The sequence below is a fragment of the Homarus americanus genome, unplaced genomic scaffold (assembly GCF_018991925.1).
Source record: "Homarus americanus isolate GMGI-L3 unplaced genomic scaffold, GMGI_Hamer_2.0 scaffold14467, whole genome shotgun sequence".
NCBI lineage: Eukaryota > Metazoa > Arthropoda > Malacostraca > Decapoda > Nephropidae > Homarus > Homarus americanus.
Window position 1 is genome coordinate 5,893,572 of NW_024733734.1, and position 25,140 is coordinate 5,918,711.

A 25,140-nucleotide genomic window follows, 5' to 3' on the forward strand; every position below is an offset into this window, starting at 1 on the left:
AAGTTCTATCTACAGGAGCGAACACAAACACCTGTAGAGTTTTCGTAGGTTCTATTTACTGGACAAACAGAGATACACAAGCGAGGCGGCTCTCCTTACTCTGTCTGGGGGGTCAACTAGCCTTTCAGGCGACATGTGGCAAGTGATACATTGGCAGCTTCCATATGTCGCCAGGCACATTAATTAAGCGTGTGGGACATGGTAAATACATTGCTACACGCTGCTAGCTAGGCTGAATAAATAATGTATTTAAATGGAGCACATACATAATATGCATACATAATATACATACAGCATACATAATATACATACACTACTAAACATGCAGTTAAAGTAAACTTTTCTTTTTTTAAGGGAACTAACCCAACCGGGCACAGGTCGAACGACCCACAACGGGGCCTAAAGGATGAAAAAATGAGAACAGAAAGAAATTAGAAATAGAAAAGAAAAAGGTTATACTGTATTAATCTACATCACGAAGATGCAGGAAAACCAGCTTTTTAGCTATAGTAAGAGTGTAGTTATAGTAAACTTGTAGCTACAGTAAAAGTGGAGTTATAGTAAACTTGCAGTTATAATACACGTGTACTTATAGTAAACGCATTGTTATACAAGTAAATATGCAGTTATAGTAAAAGTGCAATTATACTGAACGTGTAGTTATCATAAACGTGTAGTTATACTAGTAAATATGCAATTATAGTAAATGTGTAGTTGTAACAAATCAGAACTCGTATAGAAGATATAGGAAGCATTTATAGTTGTAGGATTGTAAGGTGAGGAAGTTTGGTAGTGTGGCCGGTTAGTTGTTTGACTGAGTATTATATTCGTAAGGGAAATCTTCAAAACACAGACTCTAAGTACAGCTATTTATTATTCACTCAATGACACAGACACATTAATAGATCATAATATTTACGTTACTAAACAATGACTCTCGGATAACAAACATGAAATGGATCCACTTCCCACCATAAGTAATTTACCCAAATGGATCGCTCTGATAATGACTCACGTGTGATCTGAGGGAGGCCCAGCAGGTGCTACTGAAGAGAGTACTGGACTATGTCTCCTGTAGGAGGCTCTGTTAGCTAGGGCTCGGTCTGTTTTCTCCTAAGTTCTGTCTCTGGGAAGAAGCTGTCGGCCCCTTCCCTGTTTTAATAGTAATTCTAATGTCCCAAGAAGGAGCTGCAGGGCCCTTATATTGGAGATCTCCAGCCGGAAGATGTCGTCCCTAATCTGGGTGTGTCTGGCCAGGTGACAGGTGTACTGGCTGGAGAGTAGCTTCTTGAGTAACAAGGTCATGTCGCCGGGTTAGGTAATGACACGGCGGTGAGAACTCTGGGTCATTGAGACCATGACCTCTACTTGGGCCAGGTCTGGACAGCTGTGTTTGCCCAGGTGCGTGGTCATGTCGCCGGTCGGTAATGCTTGCTAATTATTACCACCTGGGTGTGTCTGGCCAGGTGTAGTTTCTTGAGTAACATGGTCAAACGCCAGGTTAACTCAGGTACCTTGCGGCCGTATCCTTTCCTGGGTCAGGTCCTAATCTCACTGTAGGGTGTGTCAACCTATGTGGGTTACCACGTGGGCATCTACTTACGGTTATATGTGTTGTTCTTCTCTGGGCTGTAAGCTGTGTTCTCATAAACAATCATTAAATAGTTATCGTAAAGTATGTAGTTTTAGAAAACGTGTAGTTATAGTAAACGTGTAGTTATAGTAAACATATAGTTATACTAATAAATATGCAATTATAGTAAATGTGTAGTTATAGTACACGTGTAGTTATAGTAAACATGTAGTTATACCAGTAAATTTGCAATTATAGAAAATGTGAAGTTATAGTAAATGTGTAGTTATAGTAAACGTGCAGTTATACTAGTAGATATGCAATTATAGTAAATCTGTATTTACAGTAAATGTGTATTTATAGGAAACTTGTAGTTATAGTCAAATTGCAGTTATAGTAAACATGTAGTAATAGAACTAAATATGCATTTATAGTAAACATGTAGTTATACTAGTAAATATCAAATTATAGTAAATGTATAGTTATAGTAAATGTGTAGTTATAGTAAACATGTAGTTATAGTAAACGTGTAGTTATAGTAAATGTATAGTTATACTAGTAAATATGCAGTTATAGTAAACGTGTAGTTATAGTAAATATGCAGTTATAGTAAACGTGTAGTTACAGTAAACGTGTACTTATAGTAAATGTGTTGTTATAGTAAATGTGTAGTTAGAGTAAACGTGTAGTTATAGGATATGTTTAGTTATAGTAAACGTGTAGCTGTGGTAAACGTGTAGTTATAGTAAAATTAGTTATAGTAAACTTGTTATTAGAGTAAATATGTAGTTATAGTAAACGTGTAGTTATAGTAAATGTGTAGTTATAGTAAACGTGTAGTTATAGTACATGTGTAGTTATAGTAAATGTGTTGTTATAGTAAATGTGTAGTTATAGTAAACGTGTAGTTATAGTAAACGTGTAGTTATTTCAATTAATTCAATTTCAATTGTTTATTCCTTGATAGAGGAAGCGGGATCCTAGTGCTGTCACTAGGTACCCCTGTACAATGACACCAGAAGCATCTGGCAAGTGTGACAAGTATATACAGTATAATTATTATAAAGGGGCTTACTAAAGCCTAAGGAAGGAAGGATATTCCTTTAACACATAATCAATGTTATTTACATAATATCTGGCCAGTATGGGGAGGATCATCGTGTCTCTGTCAGGGGGTCATGCAGTGGTGGTCCAGCAGGCGTCACGGAAGCGTTGTGTGTGGGGGACATCTTAGGAGGTAGTGGATAAGGGTGCGGCTGTCGGGTCTTCTGAATAATGCACAAGAGCGTTGTTCAGGGGATGCGGGGATACCAATCTCCCAAGCATAGTCATACCCAATGATGATACGGGCAGCAATCACGTCCCCTTTCCGCGACCCTTTCCCATAGACATACGAGAGGTCAGGAAGTTTACGGAGGACATCGTATCAGGTGGGCGGGGAATCCATGGGGATGGCTGCTTCCCGAGCTTCTCTCTGTTTGCGGCGAATTTGGGTCATAAGCTGTAAAAGTGTTCGAGGAACAACGTAGTCAGGTGTGGCCTTGTTGCAGCCAGTCTTGGCAAGGCCATCTGCTGCCTCATTCCCCAAGACACCGACATGACTGGGTATCCATAGGAATGTCACAGGACGGCCTGCATCCTGAGGTGTGGATGTTAACCCTCGTATTCGGAGGATGAGGTCCTTATTTTCCCCTGATCCAAATACGATCCGGTTGAGAGCAGACCTGGAATCGCAGCAGACAAGCAAGGGGCAGAAGCCATCTGCTTCTTCCTCAGCGAGAAGGGCAGCAAGGAGGGCTATTAGTTCAGCCTGAGTGGAGGATGCCCCGTCAGAAACTCTGAGAGACAGTTTGATAGGCTCAGGGGCATCAGGACGGGAGATGTAGACACCAGCCCCGGCCCGACCTGTAGCGGGGTCAGCAGTACCACCAGTGTAGAGGACGACCCTACCTGGGGACCAGTGAGCGATCCTGGAGAGGTGGTAATTGCAGAGAATAAGAGGGTTCACGTGGGATTTTGGGAGCGGTCCACCGAGGGCAATCACTTCAAGTTGAAAATCCAGCCAGGGAGAAGGAGACGAACCAACAGCAGGGGTGACAACAATATCAGGCAGGAGGTAGTGTTCCTGAAGGGCTCGGATGAGTGACCCTCGCCACTGTCTTCTAGATGGAGGTCGGCCTCGGACAGCAGGAGTCAAGTTGGCTTGGACATAGTTGCCCCGAGGATCCCGTAGAATGGAAACGGCAGTTTTTAGGTAAAACTCCTGGACATGATCCTGTAAGGGGGAAAGACCAAGTTCGGTATATAGAGAAGTAAAGCGTGTCCACTGAGGAGCCACAAGGATGATACGAGCAGCTTTCCTCTGGATAACTTCGAGACGGTTGACAGCAGTCCGACTAATGTTGACGAGGGCAGGGGCGGCGTAGTCAACACAGGAACGGACAAAGGACTTGTACATGGTGAGAAGTACAGGGATGGTGGCACCAAGGGAACCCCTGCACATGGTAGAGAGGGGAGCGAGACACCGAAAGCATATGTCTCGAAGATAGCGGACTTCAGGGATCTGACAACGTGGGCGAGTTACATACACACCCAGGTATTTTGTCTCATTAACCCAGTCCAAGGGCGTTCCTGATAAGAGAAGGGGTGGAGGTACAACACGACCGTGCCACATGGCTTTTGTTTTCGCAGTTGAAAGAAGGAAACCAAGTGAATCACACTCTCTCTAGACCAGATCAAGGGCTTCCTGCATGCTGAGGTAGTCAGGGGCTTAAAGGAGGACATCGTCGGCATATCCTGAGTGGACAACTTCTGTCGGCCACGGGAGAGATGCACTGGAGTGCATGAGAGTGTTAAACAAGGTGGGACTCAGAACTCCACCTTGAGGGGTGCCGAGATTCATTTCTTGAACAGGAGATATAGAGCCTTCAACGCGAACCCGGGCCTGACGTAGCCAAAATGAAGGCAGGCTGAGACGTATCAAAGGCTTCCTTCATATCAAGGAATACAGAGACGCGGGCAGTCTGATTGCAATAAAAGAAAGCAATGGGTCGATATTTCCCAGGATCTCCCGGCTTAGGGATGGGGATAATAGTGGCATTTTTCCAGTTAGACGGGAGAACCCCATGTTCACGAGACATATTGTAGAGAGCAAGCAAGGGGCCGTTAGGAATATTAGTACAGGCGTTGAGGACGGAGTAGGTTATCTGATCATCCCCAGGAGAGGTGTCTTTTCTAGAGCGACAAGCACTGTCAAGCTCGAACTGTGTGATGGTATGATCACTGGGGGCAGGGGAGGTAAGAGCAGCATGAACAACAGGCTCAGACGCATCGATGCGAGCCTGCACTGCCTCCTGCATTGGATCTGGAAGTGCCTCAGGGGAGGAAGCTCGTGCCCAGTCCTCCATTAAAGAGCAGGCATGGGAGACGGGGTCAGGGTGGGGAGGAGGCCTCCATCGAGTACCCCGTATAGCATTAATCTGATTCCATACATAAGAGGGTGACGACTGGAACGATAGAGACCCCGTGAAGGATAGCCAGTCCGCCTCACGAATCCGACGACGCTCCTGAGTTGCAAAGGAGCACCAATTTCTTAAGTCTTCCCAGTCCTCTGGAGAGTGAGACCTCCGTATGGCAGAGTGGAGATCACAGGTTACCTGCCGGAGGTGTCTCATGGCAGGGATACGATACCAGTAGTTGGTGTCACTTCTGGGGTGACGGGGAGGGCGTGGAGGGGTAGCGCGATTGACAGAGTCATACACGGCATCAACAAAATCAGCGCTGTAAGAGTCAAGGGACTGGGGAACAACATAGGAATCCGCCCAGGTAGAAAGGTATTGGGTAAAGGAAGGAACAGCATCTTGAGTGAGGCGAAGGCGAGGGGATCGATAAGGAGCTGATGTCGGAGCAGAGAAGGAGAGCCTGAGATGGGTAGTAACGGCAAGATGGTAACTATACAGAGCAGGCTAAATGGAGACAGTAGGAGGTATGACCGTTCAACAGTAAGCCAACATCAAGGAAACTATGGGGGAGGCGAGTAGGATCGTCATGACAAAGAAAGCGAACATCATCATCCCCATTAAGAAACTGTGAGAGATGTGATCCGTTAAGGGTACATCATACATGGCGTGAGATGATCCGGAGTAAGAGTGGGATGGCGGGCATTAAAGTCGCCAAGAACAATAGTGGGAACCCCATCATGGAGGTCGTGAAGAACCTGGGGGTCCAGAGAATCACTCTTGAAATGAACATTGACTACACGAAGGGTCCGGTCACCAAGAGTAAAGGAGACAGAAAGTAATTCAGACGGGAGTTCATGTGAGTCAGGTGAAGGGAGATGAACAGATGGAATGGTGTTACGCACAAGGGTGAGGAGGCCACGAGCCTGCCCACGGTACCGAGGCAGGGTGTAAACAGTAAAACCAGAGAGGTGGAGTGGAGTAACATCGTCTGTGATGGTTTCATGAATTAGAGCAACATCTACTTGATGGGAGAGCACAAACTGGGCGAGGTCTGTCCGGCGAGGTCGAAGTCCCTGGATGTTCCATTGTAAGAAGAGGAGGGAACGGCCTCCGGTGTGAGATGAGTCGGTGGGGCTAGACAGGGCTCCAGAGGAGGAACCAAATTCTGTTAGGAAAAATGGAGAGGGAGGAGTGTGAGAGCGAGGGATGGATCCTCCATCTCGGGAGATGGAAGGAGGCAGGTCACCAGGGCTTGCAAAGTGCGCCCCTGTTGGGTCAGGGTGTCCAGAATGAGTTGTTGTTGCCTCTGCAATGTCGCAATTGTTTACATAGAACCAACTTGGTGTACCTGTGCAGGAGCTGGAGGTGGTAGCGAGGATTGCTGATGGCCCAACTAGGCATGTGGTGGTGGTAGCGACGGAGAGGGACGGTGAGGGTTCAGGTGAGTAAGTGGTGCTGGTGAGAGACAGCGGGGACCGGGTGGGCAGGAGGTGGTGGTGACGGGGAGGAAAGGTGAGGGCTCAGGTGAGCAAGAAGTGGTGGTGCTGGTGAAGGACAGCTGGGGTCCAGGTGGGCAGGAAGTGGTGGTGGTGACTGTGTGGCAGGGCCGGCAACGACCTTGTTCCAAGAACGGTAGGGAGAGGGAGGGAGGGGAGAAAGGGTGGGTGATACGGGGGATGGTAGAGGAGAGGAGATCAATGGGAAATCCTTGGTGGATGGAAGAGGCGGTAGTGGATAGGAGTGAGGTTTGGTTGACAGGGGCCTCGTCAGAGACGAGGGCGGTGGTACAAGGTAAATTTTCCCCGGGCGAGTGCCAGGACGCTGTGGGCAATTGGCATTCCAGGCGTGGTGACTCTGCCATGGCAATTGACACACCGTGGAATAACTGGGATTTTGTTCTGAATTTTCGATTTGCATTCCACTGTTTCGTGAGGACCTGCACAGAAACCGCAGGCGACCATCCTCGTGCACTCCCAGGTGCGGTGTTTCCACGATTGGCAACGACCACAGATTTTCGGGGTTCCGATAAATCGGTCGAGAGGACAGTTGTGAATTGGTCCTACATTCTCCTTCGGAGGGAGGGGGCCCACCCACCAGCCGATGAGTTCGTTGGATGGACGTTTGGAGACCGGGTTGATGCGGCGTTCCATGTCCAGTAGTTGTGGGAGAAGAGGGCGAAGATCGTCGATAGGGATCTCCCAGGGTACGTGGCGAACCATTACCTTGGTACGACGAGTTTCTGGGGTGATGATGGTGAACTTCAGCATCACCTCCCCCTGGGGAGCAGGAAAGCCCACCTGAGTGAGCAGGCGTACCGTCTCTTCTATTTTTGTGGTGACTATCGCGGCTGTGGGACCTCGGTGGAGGCGAAGTGTTGAGTCTTGAAGTGGAGAGCAGTGAAGGAAGAACCAGGTCATCCGTGTGCTCAGAGGCAAGTCCCGAGGAAAGGAGAGACGACGAAGGCGCGACGGGGCAGGGAGACAAAGGGAATCCCCCATGTCCATCGTCGTCGGAGGGTCGGCCATTGAGCTACATGTAAGCTCACTTGGGGACCCCGATGACAGGAGGAGGCCACCCTCTACAGCCCCAGATAGGGCGCGAGGGGGAGCCGTGGCCCCTGCTGGAGACCCTGACTTCTGAGGTTTCTGCTTCTTCTTTGACGTGTCTTCAAGAAGAAAGTCTTCAGCATCACTGTCACCTACTGCCGCCGTTTCCAACGAACGGGAGCGTTTAACGGCGGGCATAGGGCACGTTGGCAACACTGCAGTCAGGTAGAGTGGTAATGACGTCACTGCTACGTCACACTATCACATTGCGCATGCGCAAACTTGAAAAACTTTGCCCAGAGGGATCGGGTGGTAGGACCAGATGTTTTATCCCCCAAAAATGACAAAGTCCAAAAGTAAAAAAAAAATAGATGCCACTGTGCTGATAACTGGGTCTTACTATAGTTGTCTGCACAGGCTGGGATTAGTAGACTCGCTGAATTCGTCAGAAATACGATTTTTTAGGAGCAGTCTCTTACAGCCTTTGTTGACACTACGCACGCATGAGCGTTCTGTGTAGTTATAGTAAATGCGTTGTTATAGTAAATGTGTAGTTATAGTAAACGTGGAGTTATAGTAAATGTTTTGCTATAGTAAATGTGTAGTTATAGTAAATGTGTAGTTATAGTAAACGTATAGTTACAGTAAACGTGTAGTTGTAGTAAATGTGTAGTTATAGTAAATGTGTAGTTATAGTAAAAGTATAGTTAGAGTAAACGTGTAGTTACAGTAAACGTGTAGTTATATTAAATGCGTTGTTATAGTAAATGTGTAGTTATAGTAAATGTTTTGCTATAGTAAATGTGTAGTTATAGTAAATGTGTAGTTATAGTAAACGTATAGTTACAGTAAACGTGTAGTTGTAGTAAATGTGTAGTTATAGTAAATGTGTAGTTATAGTAAAAGTATAGTTAGAGTAAACGTGTAGTTACAGTAAACGTGTATAGTAAACATGTAGTTATAGTAAATGTTCAGTTACATTAAATGGGTATTTATAGTAAACAAGTAGTTATAGTGAACAGGGTGTTATAGTAAACATTCAGTAATAGCAAACTGGTAATTACATTGAACATGTTGTTCTAACAATTGGGTAGTTATGGTGAACATGTTTATATAGTAAACATATAGTTATAGTGAACGTGTGGTTATAGTAAACGTGTAGTTATAGTAAACTTGTAGTTATAGTAAACATTTAGTTATAGTAAACGAGCAGTTATAGTAAATACACAGATTGTATCTGTGTATATACCTGCCTTCAGCAATAAAACAGAAAACGCCCAGAGGTGTTGAAATCAAGCCCTGCCACTTTAGAGTTCCAGAAATTAGTCATGACAATTAGTGTGATACCAAAACAGCTATCACGCTAGGTGCAGGGGGAGGGAGTTGAATACTATAAACTAGAGCAGTACTCAAGCAATTATTGATGATCCAAGTGACACAACTGACACAATGTGAATCATCATCAAACAAAGAATTTTCTAAGAAAAAAGTGGACAGTAGTTATAAATACTTGCAAAACGTGTTCACAAAATCCAGTGGTAACAAAGACAATGTAAAGATTTGCTGACATAGCAGTCAACCCCCCAGCACCAGCACAGAGCTCATGGTGACCCGAGTGGAACCGACATCAACTGAGCCCACCGGAGTATTGTCTTAAGTGTCCTAGCCAATCTAACAGCCAGCCAACCAGACAGCCAGCCAATCAGCAACCAGCACTACAACACAGGAGTACTAGGAATGTTGTCATTATGGTTCCAAACAAGCAGACAAGCAGGCAGCATCCTTCTTAAACAATCAAACATCTCCAGTGTGCAAGAAAGGTCAGCCCCAGGTTGATCACCACAAGAAAGGTTAGCCCCAGGTTAATCGTCGCAAGAAAGGTCAGCCCCAGGTTGATCGCTTCAAGGAAGGTCAGCCCCCAGGTTGATCGCCACAAGACTTGTGACGTCTTTCCCAGAGTAGGACGTCATCGACTTCTTACGTTACCACCTGGCATCGAAACTCTACGGATTCTTCGGTCAAGTTGATCACAAAAAATCAATATTTTACAGACAACACACACACAAGTGAACTTCCAGAAGTCTTTACCCGTAGTCAATATAAAATATACCATTTGCACAATGGCCTAAAGGCAAAACTAGATAAAAACATTTATATAGTAAGAGAGGACTCACACAATGTATATATATACTATTAATTCTCTTTCTCTTCATTTCCATAATTCATTATAAATACTTTTGCATTACTCCTTAAGTGTGCAACTTAGTGAGTGTTATGAAGCAAGTGAAGTGATACATATCCCTATTTATGGACCCTCTTCCAAAATTTTGGATTTAATACAGGAAATTAGTGACTCAGATAGTCAGTCATCTACAGACTCACAGGAGCTAGCTGCAACTGCGAGTGAAGAATTACCACAAATTAGCCAAATCGAGTGAACACCTACTGACTCTTTAACTAGCTGTTATGAACTGGTCGGTTAATTCCAAGTTAACCAGGTTGGTTCATGTATTATTATAATGGGCTTTAGTAACGAAACCCAATTGAAGTTTCTTGTTTTATTAAAAAGTAATATGTATATAATTCCTGAGTGTAGATCAACCGTAAGTTCTACTATTTATGAGTGTGGTGAGAAAGTGACGGCGTCTATGTAAATGGACGTGAATCAACGTCCATTCGATATTAGATGGTGAGTGAGACTTTGAGTAGTGACCCATTGAGGGAGAACGGAATAGGTACGTCGTTCCCCCACGAGAGAAGACGGAACCACCCACTGAGGCTCTCAAATAACGTCTTCCTCTAGTCAAGGATATCAAACTACTGCTCGCTTTAGGTGGCCAGAGAGCCGGCTACTTATGCCTTTACTCAGCATAGTATGACGCAGCTTCCCGTGGGCACACCTTATCACGTGCATTGAACATGTCACCTCATAGCCAATGGAAAGTTACAGGGATTGAATCTGAATATAAATCAGATGTAAATAACCCATTTATATAATACTTTCTGTTGATGAGACAGGGGCCATTACATCGTTCGGTCACCTACCAGCCAAGCTCCATGAGGCCTAAATAAGCTCACAGAGTACAGTACATCCTATACAACCCTAACCATGTTATAAATATAGGTGTAGACACTAAGTTGGGGATTCTTCTACTGTAGGGGTTTTATCTACTACAGGGGTCCTATACTTTAAGTGTCTTACGGGTTAAAATGTTATGAACAATTTTCATCTTGGATGATACTGACATATAATAACAGAAAAGAAACATGACTTAAAACACAAACATTACTGCCAATATCAAAAGCAACATGGCAGAAATCATCTTCGCCTACTTCGTGTTTCAGAAAGCACCTTCTTAGCAATGTACAACTTTTGCTACTGTAATCACGCTAGATGAATGAGTGTGTGGTGCTTAAGACTCAACGAAACATTCATTTTTGCGGAGAGCAATGGTACTGAGTTGTGAAGGGTTCTACACGGCATGGCTGAAAATTTACAGTCTGTGATACTTTTGTAGAACGACCATATTTTTATTTTAAGAAGATGTATCTTTGACATCATTAAAATATGTAGTTTGAAAATTATGAACATTCTTATCCTCCCTGGGATCAAAAGAAAACGTCCACATTTTCTATGTCTAATAAATACCGGGAATTATTTCACGTCAGTATATATTAAAATAAGTAAGCACTTACAACAATGACAATAACCTATCGATGTCCTATCAATGTGGAGTTATGTCTCGAACATGTAAATGTGTGTATATATTCAATGTATACCTAGATACTACCTATTTCTTGTAGGCTTCATTGAAGAATCCTTCTAGAATTTCTTGACAATGTGAAAGTGTTGCCGCAATCCCGTAGACTTGTGTGTGTCACTCACAGTAGACTCAGCTGATTCCAAGGTCTGGTGACTGGATCAGTTTTCACAAAAATTTTGAGTACAGCAAACTAACTGCCGCTCCTGGTTACACTAGGTCATCAACCACACCATACCTCAGAATGCTGAGACCATCTCTCAGACCGGAGATGTGTCATCACTGGGGTGCTGGTAACTGGAGGTTATTCACGCCATATGAAAGAATTTTGTTGACAGGATGTTGATTGATGAGTAGTCACAACAACTGCAGTCACGTCCTGTCACACCCTGGGCAGTGAACGAATCATTTGCAGAAACTAACGTTCACTTCAGCTCACAGGATTGTTGCCATAATTCAGCAACTTTAAATAACTCAGTATTGGTTAAGAACATAAACTCAACGTGTAGCAGTTATAACAGTTCATCTTCCTTGTATTAGTAAATGTAACACATATAATAATATGTTTCATTGCTATTTCATATTTACACTTACATTATATATATATATATATATATATATATATAGTGTATGTATGTTCTTCTAAACCAGTAAGCCACAGTAATGGGGAGAACATAATTCCTCTACCTTTACCAACTGTGTATATGATGAGATGACTGTTAGTGTATGTAACAACCTTCCTGGGTTGTCACCACTTTTAACAATCACTTGAGAAGCTATTTCGTATAGATTTTCAATGTGTATAAAGTATTTTACTCTTTAAATACCTAATACAGGAGTTATGGCATCTGTATAGAAAACGCGATCCGTCAAGCTGCTATATGTGGTGGGGTGGAGTCGGGTGGAGTCCCCAAGGTCTCTTCACGCATCTCTGCTATGCGTATGAGAGGTTGCCCCTAGCAACCAGGGAGACGCGTTGCAAATGACGAACGTCGGGAGAGTCCACTTCACGGCAGGGGAGTACCTCCACTGTAGAACAGATACCGCTGACCTAAGACGAATCAGGTCCTTCTGCCGCTGATACGATGTCGCCTCTGCCGTGTGCCAAACTTCTGTGGTCTCGTATATATGGAGAACTGTCTGATGACACCGGAAAAACTGCAATCAACGCTCGCAAAACCGTCCAGCTACTTGTGAAATGTCTGCTTGTTAGTAAAGTTTATGAGATTGTCTGCAACACTGTAGACCACACATAAGATTGCTGACACTATGCTTTCTTGGGGGGCCACACTTGTTACTAACAGGGATTTCACCAAACAGGCTGTATGATATAATAATAATTCTGCACCTCTTCTGGGCGACAGAAATGAGAAGCACTCACTAATTATCGTCTTATCATGGGATATAGTTTCAACACTCGGATTCGTTATGTAACTCGTCACTGTTTTTTGTTTTCTTGTTTTCACAAAACACTGACGTCTTGGTACGTAGACTGATATGTCGTTTCCATAGCCACACGAGCCGCAATTCCTAATGTGTAAATCACCGTATCTTCCGCTATCTATGAGCGTAAAGAGAGAGGGACGGCGTCTATGTAAATAGATGTGAATCAACGTCCGTTCGATATTAGATGGTGAATGAGACTTTGAGTAGTGACCCATCGAGGGAGAACGGAATAGGTACGTCGTTCCCTCTCAAGGGAAGACGGAGCCATCCACTGCGGCTCTCAAATAACGTCTTCCTCTAGTCAAGGATATCAAACTACTGCTTGCTTTAGGTGGCCAGAGAGCCAGCTACTTATGCCTTTACTCAGCATAGTATGATGCAGATTCCCGTGGGCACACTTTATCACGTGCATTGAACATGTCACCTCATAGCCAGTGGAAAGTTACAGGGGATGAATCTGAATATAAATCAGATGTAAATAACCCATTTATATAATACTTTCTGTTGATGAGACAGGGGCCATTACAGTGAAAATTTCATAGATTCTCAGTTCATGGACTTACACAATAGAAAACTTAGGTCAGGTAACACCTACCCATTACCTTTCCCTATTAACAATGCTACTGCTTTAACTAACACCTCAAAAATAGCTACAGGTGGTTCTACTAACCTACAGACCTCATCGGTCTATCAAGCTGTAAAAATACTTCCAAATAACATCAAGGTACAAGAATTTACTACAGAAAATGCAGATTTTAATGCCTTAACATTTTTGTGAGAGTACAACGACGTAATGTGAAACAATGGTGTTACTAACGATGGGGATAAGATCTCTTACGTCCGAAGCAACGTCAAAACCGGTAGTCGGGCACATAGAATGATGTGCACTGCAGCCTTTGAGGATGAAACCCTTGACTATAATACGTTTAGGAACCATTTCATATTCTTTTTCAGGTCAGAAACAGGAGATGCACTCAATTGGATCTTCAAGATGGCAGATCATACAAATACCAGTAAGCTTGCTCATGAGGCACAAGAAGCAGAGGCTATAGCCGGACACACTATGACGGATCTCAAAACTTACATAACATCCTCAAATTGGTTTAATGACGAAGGAAAAAATAATAGGGAAAATTACTACGCCCCATTGTGGGTCGATGACCTGTGCCTGGGTGGGCTATTCCCTGTAAGAAAATAAAAAATAAATAAATACATACAAGGCAGCCAAAAAGAAGGAATATAAACCAGGGACTTAACTTGTAGATTACGTGGAGGAAATTTCTGATCCTGTGGAAACTACTTCTAGGGCTCTGTCAGTAGCACCAGTAACCAGGTCTAAAGAATAACCACAAACTACTACAGGAACCAAACCCAAAAAGGCACCTTTTCTCAAAGTCTGAAAATGTAAGTGGCATGCCACAGCTAATTGTTGGTTCAGAGGACAAAAGGACAAATCCTCATCTAGCCCACGGCAAGGTCACTGGAAAGAATCCTCCCTGGACTTTAAAAATCCAGAGTATCCTTGTAAGGGCTGTAACGAGCGGGATGGTTGTCCGCCGCTCGTTTGCTTGTTCTCGGACCCACTATGGGGGTAGACAGAGGTGAGAAGGTCACTGCTGCCTCATCGCACACCAGACACTATTCAGCCAGCATCACAGCTGCACCTCCCCCGCTGTTCGATTCCAACTCTAGTTGTGTACTCATCTGAGGCTCCTGGGGCTCGTGGGCTGATTCCCCAGTCCTTAACTATACGGCTGTCAACTCCAGACACCTACTCCAGCCACTACTGTGGCTGCCATGTCATCGTCACTTCCTCCATGCCCAATCCACCGTCCGTGCCCTGGCGTCTCTCCTGCGTGGCAAGACATCGCCCACCAACGCTGGCGCCAAGTGAGGAAGCTGCCCTGGACCTTCTTCCTGAGAGCGGACCACTGCGTTACCAGAACATTCCACCGGGCTAGTGAGGAGTATTCATCTACAGCTGTAAGAAATAGCTACAAATAGCTGTATTAAAAGTGAAACTTTCCAAATGTGAATTTCTTAAATCCAGAATCCAATTTCTCGGACACGTAGTGAATGGCAACGGTATGCACACCGTAGTGGGTGGCAACTGTATACACACCGTAGATTATAAGGTAAAGGCGGTGAAGCAGTGTCCTTGTCCCAAGAATGCAGACCGACTTCTTAGTTCCCTGGGATTTTCAGGATACTACTGCTCTTTCATTGGACGCTATGCAGAGTTAGCCTCACCACTGACAGACTCCTCAAAAACGACGTAGAGTATAAGTGGAACAAAGAACAAGAGGACAGTTTTAATGCCCTTAAGAGCGCCTTAACGAACGCTCCGGTGTTAGCCTTTCCTGACTACACCAAACCATTTACCATGTGCACCGATTGCCTCCGGCCTAGGGCTAGGGGCTGTGATCATGCAAACTGTTCATAGAGAAAAATGGCGCATAATAGCATACGCCAGTCGCACCCTCAACGATGCAGAAACACGTTTTTGAGCTACTCACTTGGAGGCATTACCTGTAGTGTGGGCTCCAGGCATTTTCGGGATTTCATTTTTGGATATCCGATCACAGTCCACACAGATAATGCAGCTGTTACAACACTATGTCATGGGAAGAACTTATCAGGGTATTTTGCGCGCTAGTATCTTACCATACAGGAGTTGGCGCCCGACTTCAAGTATTTGCCGGGTCGTGCGAACGTAGTAGCTGACTCACTATCCAGACACATAGCTCTTGTCATGCCACAACCCACGTTTACCCTATCACAGTTAAGGAAGGAACAACTACAGGATCCACTGTGGTCCAAGGTAATCTATGTCTTATAATCGGGAGACAAGGAAAATTTGCCCAAATTACCTCTATCACTCTCACAGTTTGAGCTACGGCACGACATACTCTTAGCTTAGTAAAAACGCAACTAGAGTCAGTCTCTCAAATTGTTATTCCTACATCACTAACGGAAAACATCCTAACCCTCTTCTTTGATGCACCCCAAGCTGGGCATCCGGAGTGAGACAGATGTCTAACAGAAATTAGACGAAAATATTATTGGAAAATTATGAGGACCGACATCGAGCATCACATTGCTAAGGGTTTATCATGTGCAAAACACAAGGGAACAACGATGGATCCCGCTCCAATCTTAGAATACCCGACTCCTAGACGTCCATGGGACACAGTTGCAATCGGTTTATTGTAACTACCAAAAAGCCATCAAGGCTCTAATTACATAATTGTGTGCGTTGACCACTTCTCCAGATTCGTGGTCCTAGCACCATTGCAGAACAAGTCTGCCAAAGCAGTGGCTCATGCATTATTCACTCATCACATCTGTCTTTTTTCTACACCCAGAGTGATATTTTCAGATAACGAGGCAGAATTTAAGAATTAACTCTTACACAGCAATATGTAAAAAATACGAGATCACACAAACCTTCACAACTGCCTACCATCCATCCTCATATGGGTTGGTCGAGCTTACAAATCGTAAAAGTCTTGAGATTCTCCGACACGTGGTGAATCCGATGCACAGTTCCTGAAAGGGTCTGGCTTCCACAAGTAGCAGCATCCATCAATGGATCTATCAAGAGCTTTAAAGGCAAATCGCCATACTATATAATTTATGGTGCCAATAAACGCTTGCACTATGATCAACTAGCAGGAACCCCACAACCTGTGTACAAAATACTGTAGATGACTATGTGAAGAAGCAAATCAATGTTTTCACAAGCATCCCTGGGAAAGTACGAAAATATTTGGCAGCCTCACGTGCTGAAATGATCTGTAAGCAACATAAAAACGCTAAACCTGTAACTCTAGAAACAGGTGACGCAGTAATGATAAAAGCGCCGGTCCGCATATCAAAACTTTCGTCTAAATTCACAGGTCCATACCTGATTAAAGCGAAAGAACATGGAAACAAATTCCAAGTAGTTGAGCCAACGACAATCGTCACAGACATAGTACATGTTGATAGAATGAAAAAAGTCAGCAGAGACATAGTCGGGATCCCTAATGTCAGTCAATTACTTCCTACATCTACTACGACAGTTGCTCAACACGACACAACAATATACAATATGCATCGTCAAAAACTGCGATCATCAAGCAAGAAACATTTATTATCCTCGTCCCTTTCAGGCATGGCTTGGATATCGCTACTCTTGTTGGCATGGAGCTTTTTAGCGGCAGCCGCATCCTCAGCAGGCCTTATCAAACCAGGAGCTTTAGTTGCCCCACTGGGCAAAGTACTTGTAGTGGAAGACGTCTTAACTGTCAAGTACCAGCTCCATGGTTTAGTGCGCATGCCTGTGCACCTGAGGTCAATTGCTCTCCACAATGAAACAGCTATGCACACCTTGCAAGAACTCGAACAACAGTCTACCATCTATATAATCCATCGACAAACCATCTCATTTCAAAACGCCAGTATGAAGAGTCTACTCAAGCTCGTAATGCACTTCGAGGGAAAGCTACCTACATCTCCTGACGACATCGGGAAGAATGTACATTCTCATCGGCGTCAAAAACGTGGTCTCTTTAATTTCGTTGGGTTAATAAGTAACACCCTGTTTGGTACGGCAACAGCAAAAGACGTAGTTAAACGAGGGAAACGAATGAAAACAGTTTCAGAAGTGGTCATGAAACAGAATAGGGCCATTGCACAGTCCTATAAGGCAGTGCAGACTCTAAACTCTCAGTTGAATGCGATTGTTGACGATACGGTTGCCGGTTGGTCAACTTATTGCCGCTGGGTAAGCTGGGTATCATCTAACTCCTATCTTTCAGGAGCACGACGTGGAATACTATTCCCCCTTATTGGAGGCATCCTCAATGCATGAGAAACTACTAATACACATTCCACTAAAATCACAGAAGAGTTTAATGCATGGCATTTGGAACCATTTCCATCGAAGGCGAATGACGAATTTTTTGGTTCTTAACAGACTAGCTGAACTAATTTTGGTTTCAGGAGATTTTTCGTTAGTTGCTGTGACTAAGCATGAAGTCCTAAATCTTTGTAAGTCAACATACTTACACTTACATCAACGCTCTGCTTATGCTTTTGCTTTCACCTGGGCTGCAGAAGCTACTTGTGAACTAGCTATAGTTCAAACTAATGCTTCTATAGCTCTGCAGCAATATGAATATACTCCAGTACCTCACACGTTAGTGTTTCACGCGCATGTCAATAATGTGCAATATTTTGATTTCCCAAAGCAAACTCATATGCCACGGTGTAGGTAAACATTTAGTTGTAGAAGGTTATCACACAGCACCAGACTATTGTGAGCTCGGCAGCAATGCAATCGCAACCTTGCCTACTCACCATCATCTTGCATTTGTATCAAACATTACTTCTGAACTGGTGCCCATACCATTTTTACTGAACATAAATTTCCATAAGCTTAAACTTCTGTCTTACATTAATGAAACACAGTTTCCTGCATTACAGGCCTCTCTTCCTTTTCATTTATCTTCTGGAGTAATCCTACCTGGTTTCATCATACTTGCCATTATATTAGTCATTTCCTTAACTGTTATGATATTTTGTTACAGGAAAATGTCCTTTAGGTACACAATAGTTTCCAAGAAAATTTTCCAAAAGGCACTGAAAAAGCGTGTGCAATAATGCAACAGTTTAGCTAACGCACACTGTATTGTAATATGGTTAGGTATACCTAGGATTTAAACCCCAAGGACTCGGTTGGTGGTAGCCGAGCGATGTAACAGCCCCTTTGCTTTATACAAATTCACCCCAATGAATAACACCAACTTATTCACCAAGTGATTAACCATGTTTTTCATGACTAGATCACTGAGGTTGCATCTATCAGAGGGGTGGAGCCAGGGTCAACTGATTCAGTAAACACCGCTTGCCCTGCTTTGCTCTCTCTCACGCCCAGAGAGTGTTAGTTCACTTCCTACCATTAGACAGGGAAGTTCACACTTAACATAAATGTTATCTCAAGGTGATAATCACAACACTTCCCTGGAGAAATTCACATTATATTTTTCTCAGATTGTATCTGTGTGTATATACCTGCTTTCAACAATAAAACAGAAAATACCCAGAAGTGTTTACACCAAGCCTTGCCACTTAAGAGCTCCAGAACTTAATTAAAACAATTAGTGTGATGCCAAAACAGCTATCACATTATAGTAAATGCATAGTTATAGTAAACTCACAGTTATAGTGGAGGTGTTGCTACATTAAACGTGTTTTATAGTAAAGGTGTAGTTATAGTAAACATATAATTATAGTAAACTTGTAGTTTTAAGAAATGTGCAGTTACAGTGAACATGTAATAGTAAACGTGCAGTTACAATGAACATGTTATAATAAATGTGTAGTTAGAGAGAACATGTTATAGTAAATGTGCAGTCATAGTGAATGTGTAGTTACAGTGAACATGTTGTTGCAATGAACATGTTGCAGTGAGCATGTTATAGTGAACGTGTTATAGTGGACATCTCTCTCACGCTCTTTTAGGCACCCCCCCCCCCTCTCTCATGCACAGTCCCACCCTCTCTCCCTCTCTGGCACAAGTCATCTACAACGATATGACAGTCAAGCGTCTTTACAATCACCTTAAAATATAATTTCCATTACCGTATCTGTTGTACTAAGGTAAGACGATGACTGTGGACTGAGCAAAAAAAGATTCCATGTTTACAGTACCTTATTCACAGCGTCGTAAAGGAGACAATCATGTGTGATTCCTTCGGGTTTTCATAATCTCATAACACAGTGAGGATAAATGACCGCAGTCCCTTAAAGGAAATTACTCCCACGACAAAACAAAACAAAACATACAGCGGGAATAACTAACTACTATATAATCGCCAGTTGTCCAAGGTAACACGATTAGAAGGTGGGGCACCGCCTAAATTACCGGAATTCGTATGCCATGGATTCCTGTCAACTAAATCCGCCGGAATCTGAAACAAATCAAACAATGAACCACGTAACTACCTGAACCAGGTTGAAGATAAAGGAAAATTAAAGATATAGAACAAACCCTGACGTGATATGAACATACACCATACAGCTTCCGTGCAGATTTCTCTTCACATAAAGGAAACAAACGAATCTCGGTGGTAAGCGACTCCGAGCAGTCTGGCTATTAACTCATCAGAAACGAACATCGGTACATAATTATTTACAAAAACAGAATTCTTGAAAGGGAAACTGCTTGTATGTAAAACAAAAAAAATCCACACGTAGCTTGCGTATTGTAGGTGAAAAAGGGTACATTTCAATGACAATATGAGCGGAAGGTAAATGAACGTTATTCTTCCCTTATGGTGTACCGGAGCTTCCCTGGGAAACAGAACAGTTGTAACCACTCGGACATGCGGAGTCAGGCATTTGTCGTGGAAGGGCTCGTCCAGATTTCAGGGAAAACGAGACGCTTTACAGCTACTCTAACCCACTGCACTCACTTAAGCAACTAAACCTGGGACAATCAAGTCACCAGGCACCCTAAAATGTTCTTCCGTGTTAACAGGAAATAAAGATCAATTATTTAATAACATCTAATGAAGTGATGTATCACAACTGTTCACCCCTATGTACTGAACAGCAATTACTCTTTCCTTAATACAAACAATTATCACATCACACAGCTTGCTCAATTTTACCTAAAATCAGGACAGTCTCGAGCTTGAGGGGCAAACTTTAGTTTAATAAAAAGAACTGGACTACCCCCGTTATGTGGAGATGAGGCCCCCAACTATTGACATAGAGGCTTCCTATAGCCACAAAGTCTCTTCAGCTACCACCTAGTTAGGCTGCTATACGTAAACACTCGCTGAACGAAGTAAAAGTTGAGTAAGGAAAGAAAATAAAAATTCTTACCAACTATGCGACAGCAAGAGCTAAATAGCCCTTCCTGTAGTGACCCATCAAAACCACAATCTGCACCGCTTATTCTTCTAATGTACAATATACGGAGTACAATCTCTTATCGGTGAGATCCGCTCTGGGAAGGTGGCCACGACGGAAGAGCCTCCGGGCTGCCCTAGTACTACATACCTACTCTGGCCTCTGTTCCTCTTATCTTCTCCCCTATTCGCTCCTTAATGTAGTGCTCCGCCTTTTATACACATAACCTAGGCGGTCTCCCTCTACTTAACACACAAGCTACATTGCCCCTCTTCGCCCTCTTGTCTACATTCCTCTTGCATCGTCACCAAATATCCACAGCATCTCAGGTAATCTTGTTTCACGCATTCCACAACTCCTCAATTTACACCCCCTAACTTCTCTGCTGTTTTAAATAACCATCACCTTGTCTTGATCCAGCAAACTTAAATCCTTGATCTATCTTGACTCTGTAAAACCACAATGTTGGATGTGTAGTGACCTGGTTGCGTGTGTTCTTTCAGGAAGCGACTGGGTACACGAAAGACCCGGTGAAGTTGGCCTTGACGGTGGTGGCGACGGTGTTAACAGGAGGCCTGCTGCTCATCCTCATCACCTGGCGGCCCTCCATTAAACTGGCTCTCACCCACCGTTGCTGCTCCCTCCTTCACGCTCAGAAGCTCCTCCTCAAGGTCAGTGTCACCTCAAGTAGTGTTAGAGGCACTAACTAGTGTTACTTTGATAATTTTGTTTCTAAAGCTTTATTTATATACTTTCGTTTAATCCTCTTTTACTCTTTTCTCTCTAAATATTTCGTCCATTTACTCTCTCTCTCTCTCTCTCTCTCTCTCTCTCTCTCTCTCTCTCTCTCTCTCTCTCTCTCTCTCTCTCTCTCTCTCTCTCTCTGACCTTTCCATTTGAGCCCTAATTCACACAAGAAAAAAGGTCGAGACAGAGAGATTGATGCCCTTGGTTGATCTCCCTCGCAGGACATCTACCATCAACTGTGGGAGGAGGAGGTGGTCAGGGAGGCGAGCGAGGGGCAAGAGACATGTGTCTATTTCGTCAACAAGAAAATCAAGTATGTTTGGGACGACGCTACCTGCACATTCATTATGCTGAAGTGAGTTCCTTTCCTTTATATTTAACCTTATACTGTCGGGTTCCTCGGAATAAGACGAAGATTTGTATTTGTATATACGATGATTGTGTCAGTTTAAAACAGTGTATGGCACTTGTGGGTCATAGTTGTATCAGAACAAGACTTGTGAGTCAGGTGGTTGTGTCAAATATGAGGCATTATAAGATGTAAGTGTGTCATGGTTGTATCAGAAAAAGACATCTGGGTAAGCTGGTTGTGTTATGATGAGTTGTGTCATGATGGTGTTCTATAACGTGATTCTTGGTTTTTGTACAGACCTCTGGATCACAGGGCGACGTTCAAAACCTTCCACCAGGTCAGCGCGGGTCTGGACGGGGACACAGCCAGACGACGAAGGTCACTCTTCGGCGAGAACTTTATGAAGATTGAAGTCCTGTCAGTGAGGCAACTCCTTATCCAGCAGGCCAGTGACATTCCCTCTTAGATAGAGGTGGGAGGAGGGCCATTTCGACCAGGATGTTTTAGCCTGGTTGGGTTGGATTAGTTTATTCCGGATTAGGTTAGATTAGGCAGGTAAGGGTTAGTTAAGATTGGGTTAGGTTGATATGAATCGTTTAGTTTAGATTAGGGTTGGGTTGGGTTGGGATTAGTCGCTCCCTCGCGGTCTCACGTTACCAGTATAACGGTTTCCACAGGCATACAATCCGTTCTACATCTTCCAAGCGTACACCGTGATACTGTGGATTCTGCAGGCTTACTACCTCTTCTCCGGCTGCATCACGGCTCTCTCCATCATCTCCATCACTCTCATCGTCTGGGAAACAAGGCGGGTAGGTGGAGACCGGGAGAATAGGTGGTCTTCAGCTAGTCTAGTGGTTCTCAACCTTACGTCATCGCGGACCCACCAGCCTACAGTCAAGAATCTAGTGGAACACAACAAGAAAATTATATTGCGAAACATATTTCTTGGAGCACAAACACAAGGATGATGATGCATATTTATATCAAATATCATTTTTCAGTCAATTAAAGCAGAACAAACTGTCAATCATGTAATAATTTTTCAGTCTAAATTCAGTACATGAAAATCTCGCTACCGAATCATTCGCAAAATCATAAGTGAACACTGCGACCTCGGGTTGAAAACCACTGTGACGAGGCGAAGGATACCATATTACACAGTGTTGTGAAGGTTCCTGTATGTGGTCGATAATAACCTAAACGATTGAGTAGTTCTCTGCCTGCAAATAGCCTACGGGTTGTAAGGAAAATGTCTTGCAATAACATGTTGGATGGTAAACATAAGGCTGCTCCTGTTTTAGGCTGCTTTGTCATATAAGAGAAAGTTGGTACATTGGATGGATGTATTAATAGTTGCTTGTCATTACAAATACCACGTGTTGGGTTGGCGGGTGAGTGGTGAGAGTAGTCTTAGTACTGGAATAGTGTTTCATTGTAAACGTCCTAGAGTTTATTACCTTGTGTTGCACTGTCTGAAATTAAAGAGATTGATGTATAGGATGTGTATGTGTTTGTACATATCAATTCACATTATTATTATTATTAATAGTAGTAACAGCAGTAGTAGTAGTAGTAGTAGTTGTAGTAGTAGTAGTAGTAGTAGTAGTAGTAGTAGTAATACTTTCAGTGCAACTGGGCATGTTGCAGTTCAGGTGTCTCATGTTACGATTCCTCGAGATTTTAGAGTGTTTAAAGGGTACAGCAGCTATAGCGACATAATACACCTTGGGTCATGGTACGTGTTCCTTAAGTAGTAGTAAGATCCAGGGTTGTAGCTATTCCCTGTTCCCTATATTGCATACCCTGCTCCCTCTAGTGCACGATGGGCAGACTATCGTAGGATGAACCATATAAGCTGGCCAGACTGTCTTAGAAACGACTGCACAGGCTGACCAGACAATCTTATAGTGGACAGACAATCTAAGGATAGACAGACAACCGTAAGATGGACCCCACAGGCTAGCTAGACAATCAGAGGATGGACCCCACAGGTTGGCCAGGCAATCGTAAGATGGACCCACACAGGCTGGCCAGACAGTCGTAAGATGGACCCCACAGACTGGCCAGACCGTCGTAAGATGAACCCCCACAGGTTGGCCAGACAGTCGTAACGTGGACCCTACAGGATGGCTAAACAGTCGTAGGATGGACCCCACAGGATGGCTTAACAGCCGTAGGATGGACCCCACAGGATGGCAAAACAGTCGTAGGATGGACCCCACAGGATGGCTAAACAGTCGTAGGATGGACCCCACAGGATGGCTAAACAGTCGTAGGATGGACCCTACAGGATGGCTAAACAGCCGTAGGATGGACCCCACAGGATGGCTAAACAGTCGTAGGATGGAATTTATTAATCAATTGAAGGTACCATTGTTTTTCAATATTTTTATTTGATTATGATGGAACCTAAAGATAAGTGAACAAAATCATCTTCGTATATATACACAGGTTGACAATCCCTTATCCGAAATCCTTGGGGCCAGGGGTATTTCGGATTTCGGAATTTTTTCGGTTTTCAGAATGGTTAGTTTTTTTTTTTTTTTTAATGTGTATTATTTCACCCGGCATAGATCACTGACCCACATCAGGGCCTGGGGGGCGAAAATATAATAAAATTATAATCATAATAATAATTCATAGGTCAAGTCGTGTTTCTCACTTTTGATCTTTTTTTTCATTCTTGTATTTCTTTATTATTATTATTATTATTATTATTATTATTATTATTATTATTATTTTATTATTATAGTATTATTGTTATTATTATTAATTTTATTATTATATTTTATTATTATTATTATTATTATTTTTGTTATCATTATTATTTTATTTTGGTGTATTTTTATTAAAATTTTCATTTACTATGAATAATTATTATTATCATAATTATTATTACTATCACATTTTCGCCCCCCAGGCCCTGATGTGGGTCAGTGATCTGTGCCCGGGTGGGCTAAACCCTGTATAAAAAAAAAAAAAAAAATATTGGCCCCACAAAAAAAACTTTCGGTTTTCAGAGCTTTTCGGTTTTCGGAATTTCGGATAAAGGGTTGTCAACCTGTGTGTGTATGTATGTATGTATGTATGTATGTATGTATGTATATATATATATATATATATATATATATATATATATATATATATATATATATATATATATATATGTGTGTGTGTGTCTTCTATCAGAACTATTGCTTCACTCTGTGCCTCTGACAGAGTACCCACAGATGAAGTGGTACCCGTTACTACATATGCAACTGATATAGCGACGGTGTTTGATTGGATGATATTGCTACCAATGGGGCACTAGAAAAATATTCGCGCGGGTGAATAGTTTCTATTTGTC

At 43.2% G+C, this 25,140-nt stretch overlaps 1 protein-coding gene across 5 annotated transcripts in view; it reads left to right on the plus strand.

Moving 5' to 3' along the window:
- Positions 1-25,140, plus strand: part of LOC121869952 (polyamine-transporting ATPase 13A2-like) — a 193,532-nt gene that overhangs the window by 47,428 nt on the left and 120,964 nt on the right. For 4 of the 5 annotated variants that reach the window (XM_042371553.1, XM_042371557.1, XM_042371555.1 and 1 more), the window contains exons 3-6: positions 21,193-21,360; positions 21,658-21,791; positions 22,086-22,233; positions 22,466-22,600. In XM_042371553.1, coding sequence (XP_042227487.1) covers positions 21,193-21,360; positions 21,658-21,791; positions 22,086-22,233; positions 22,466-22,600 — 585 coding nt within the window. The remainder of the gene's footprint in view (positions 1-21,192; positions 21,361-21,657; positions 21,792-22,085; positions 22,234-22,465; positions 22,601-25,140) is intronic. The other variant, XM_042371556.1, reaches the window with a different exon arrangement.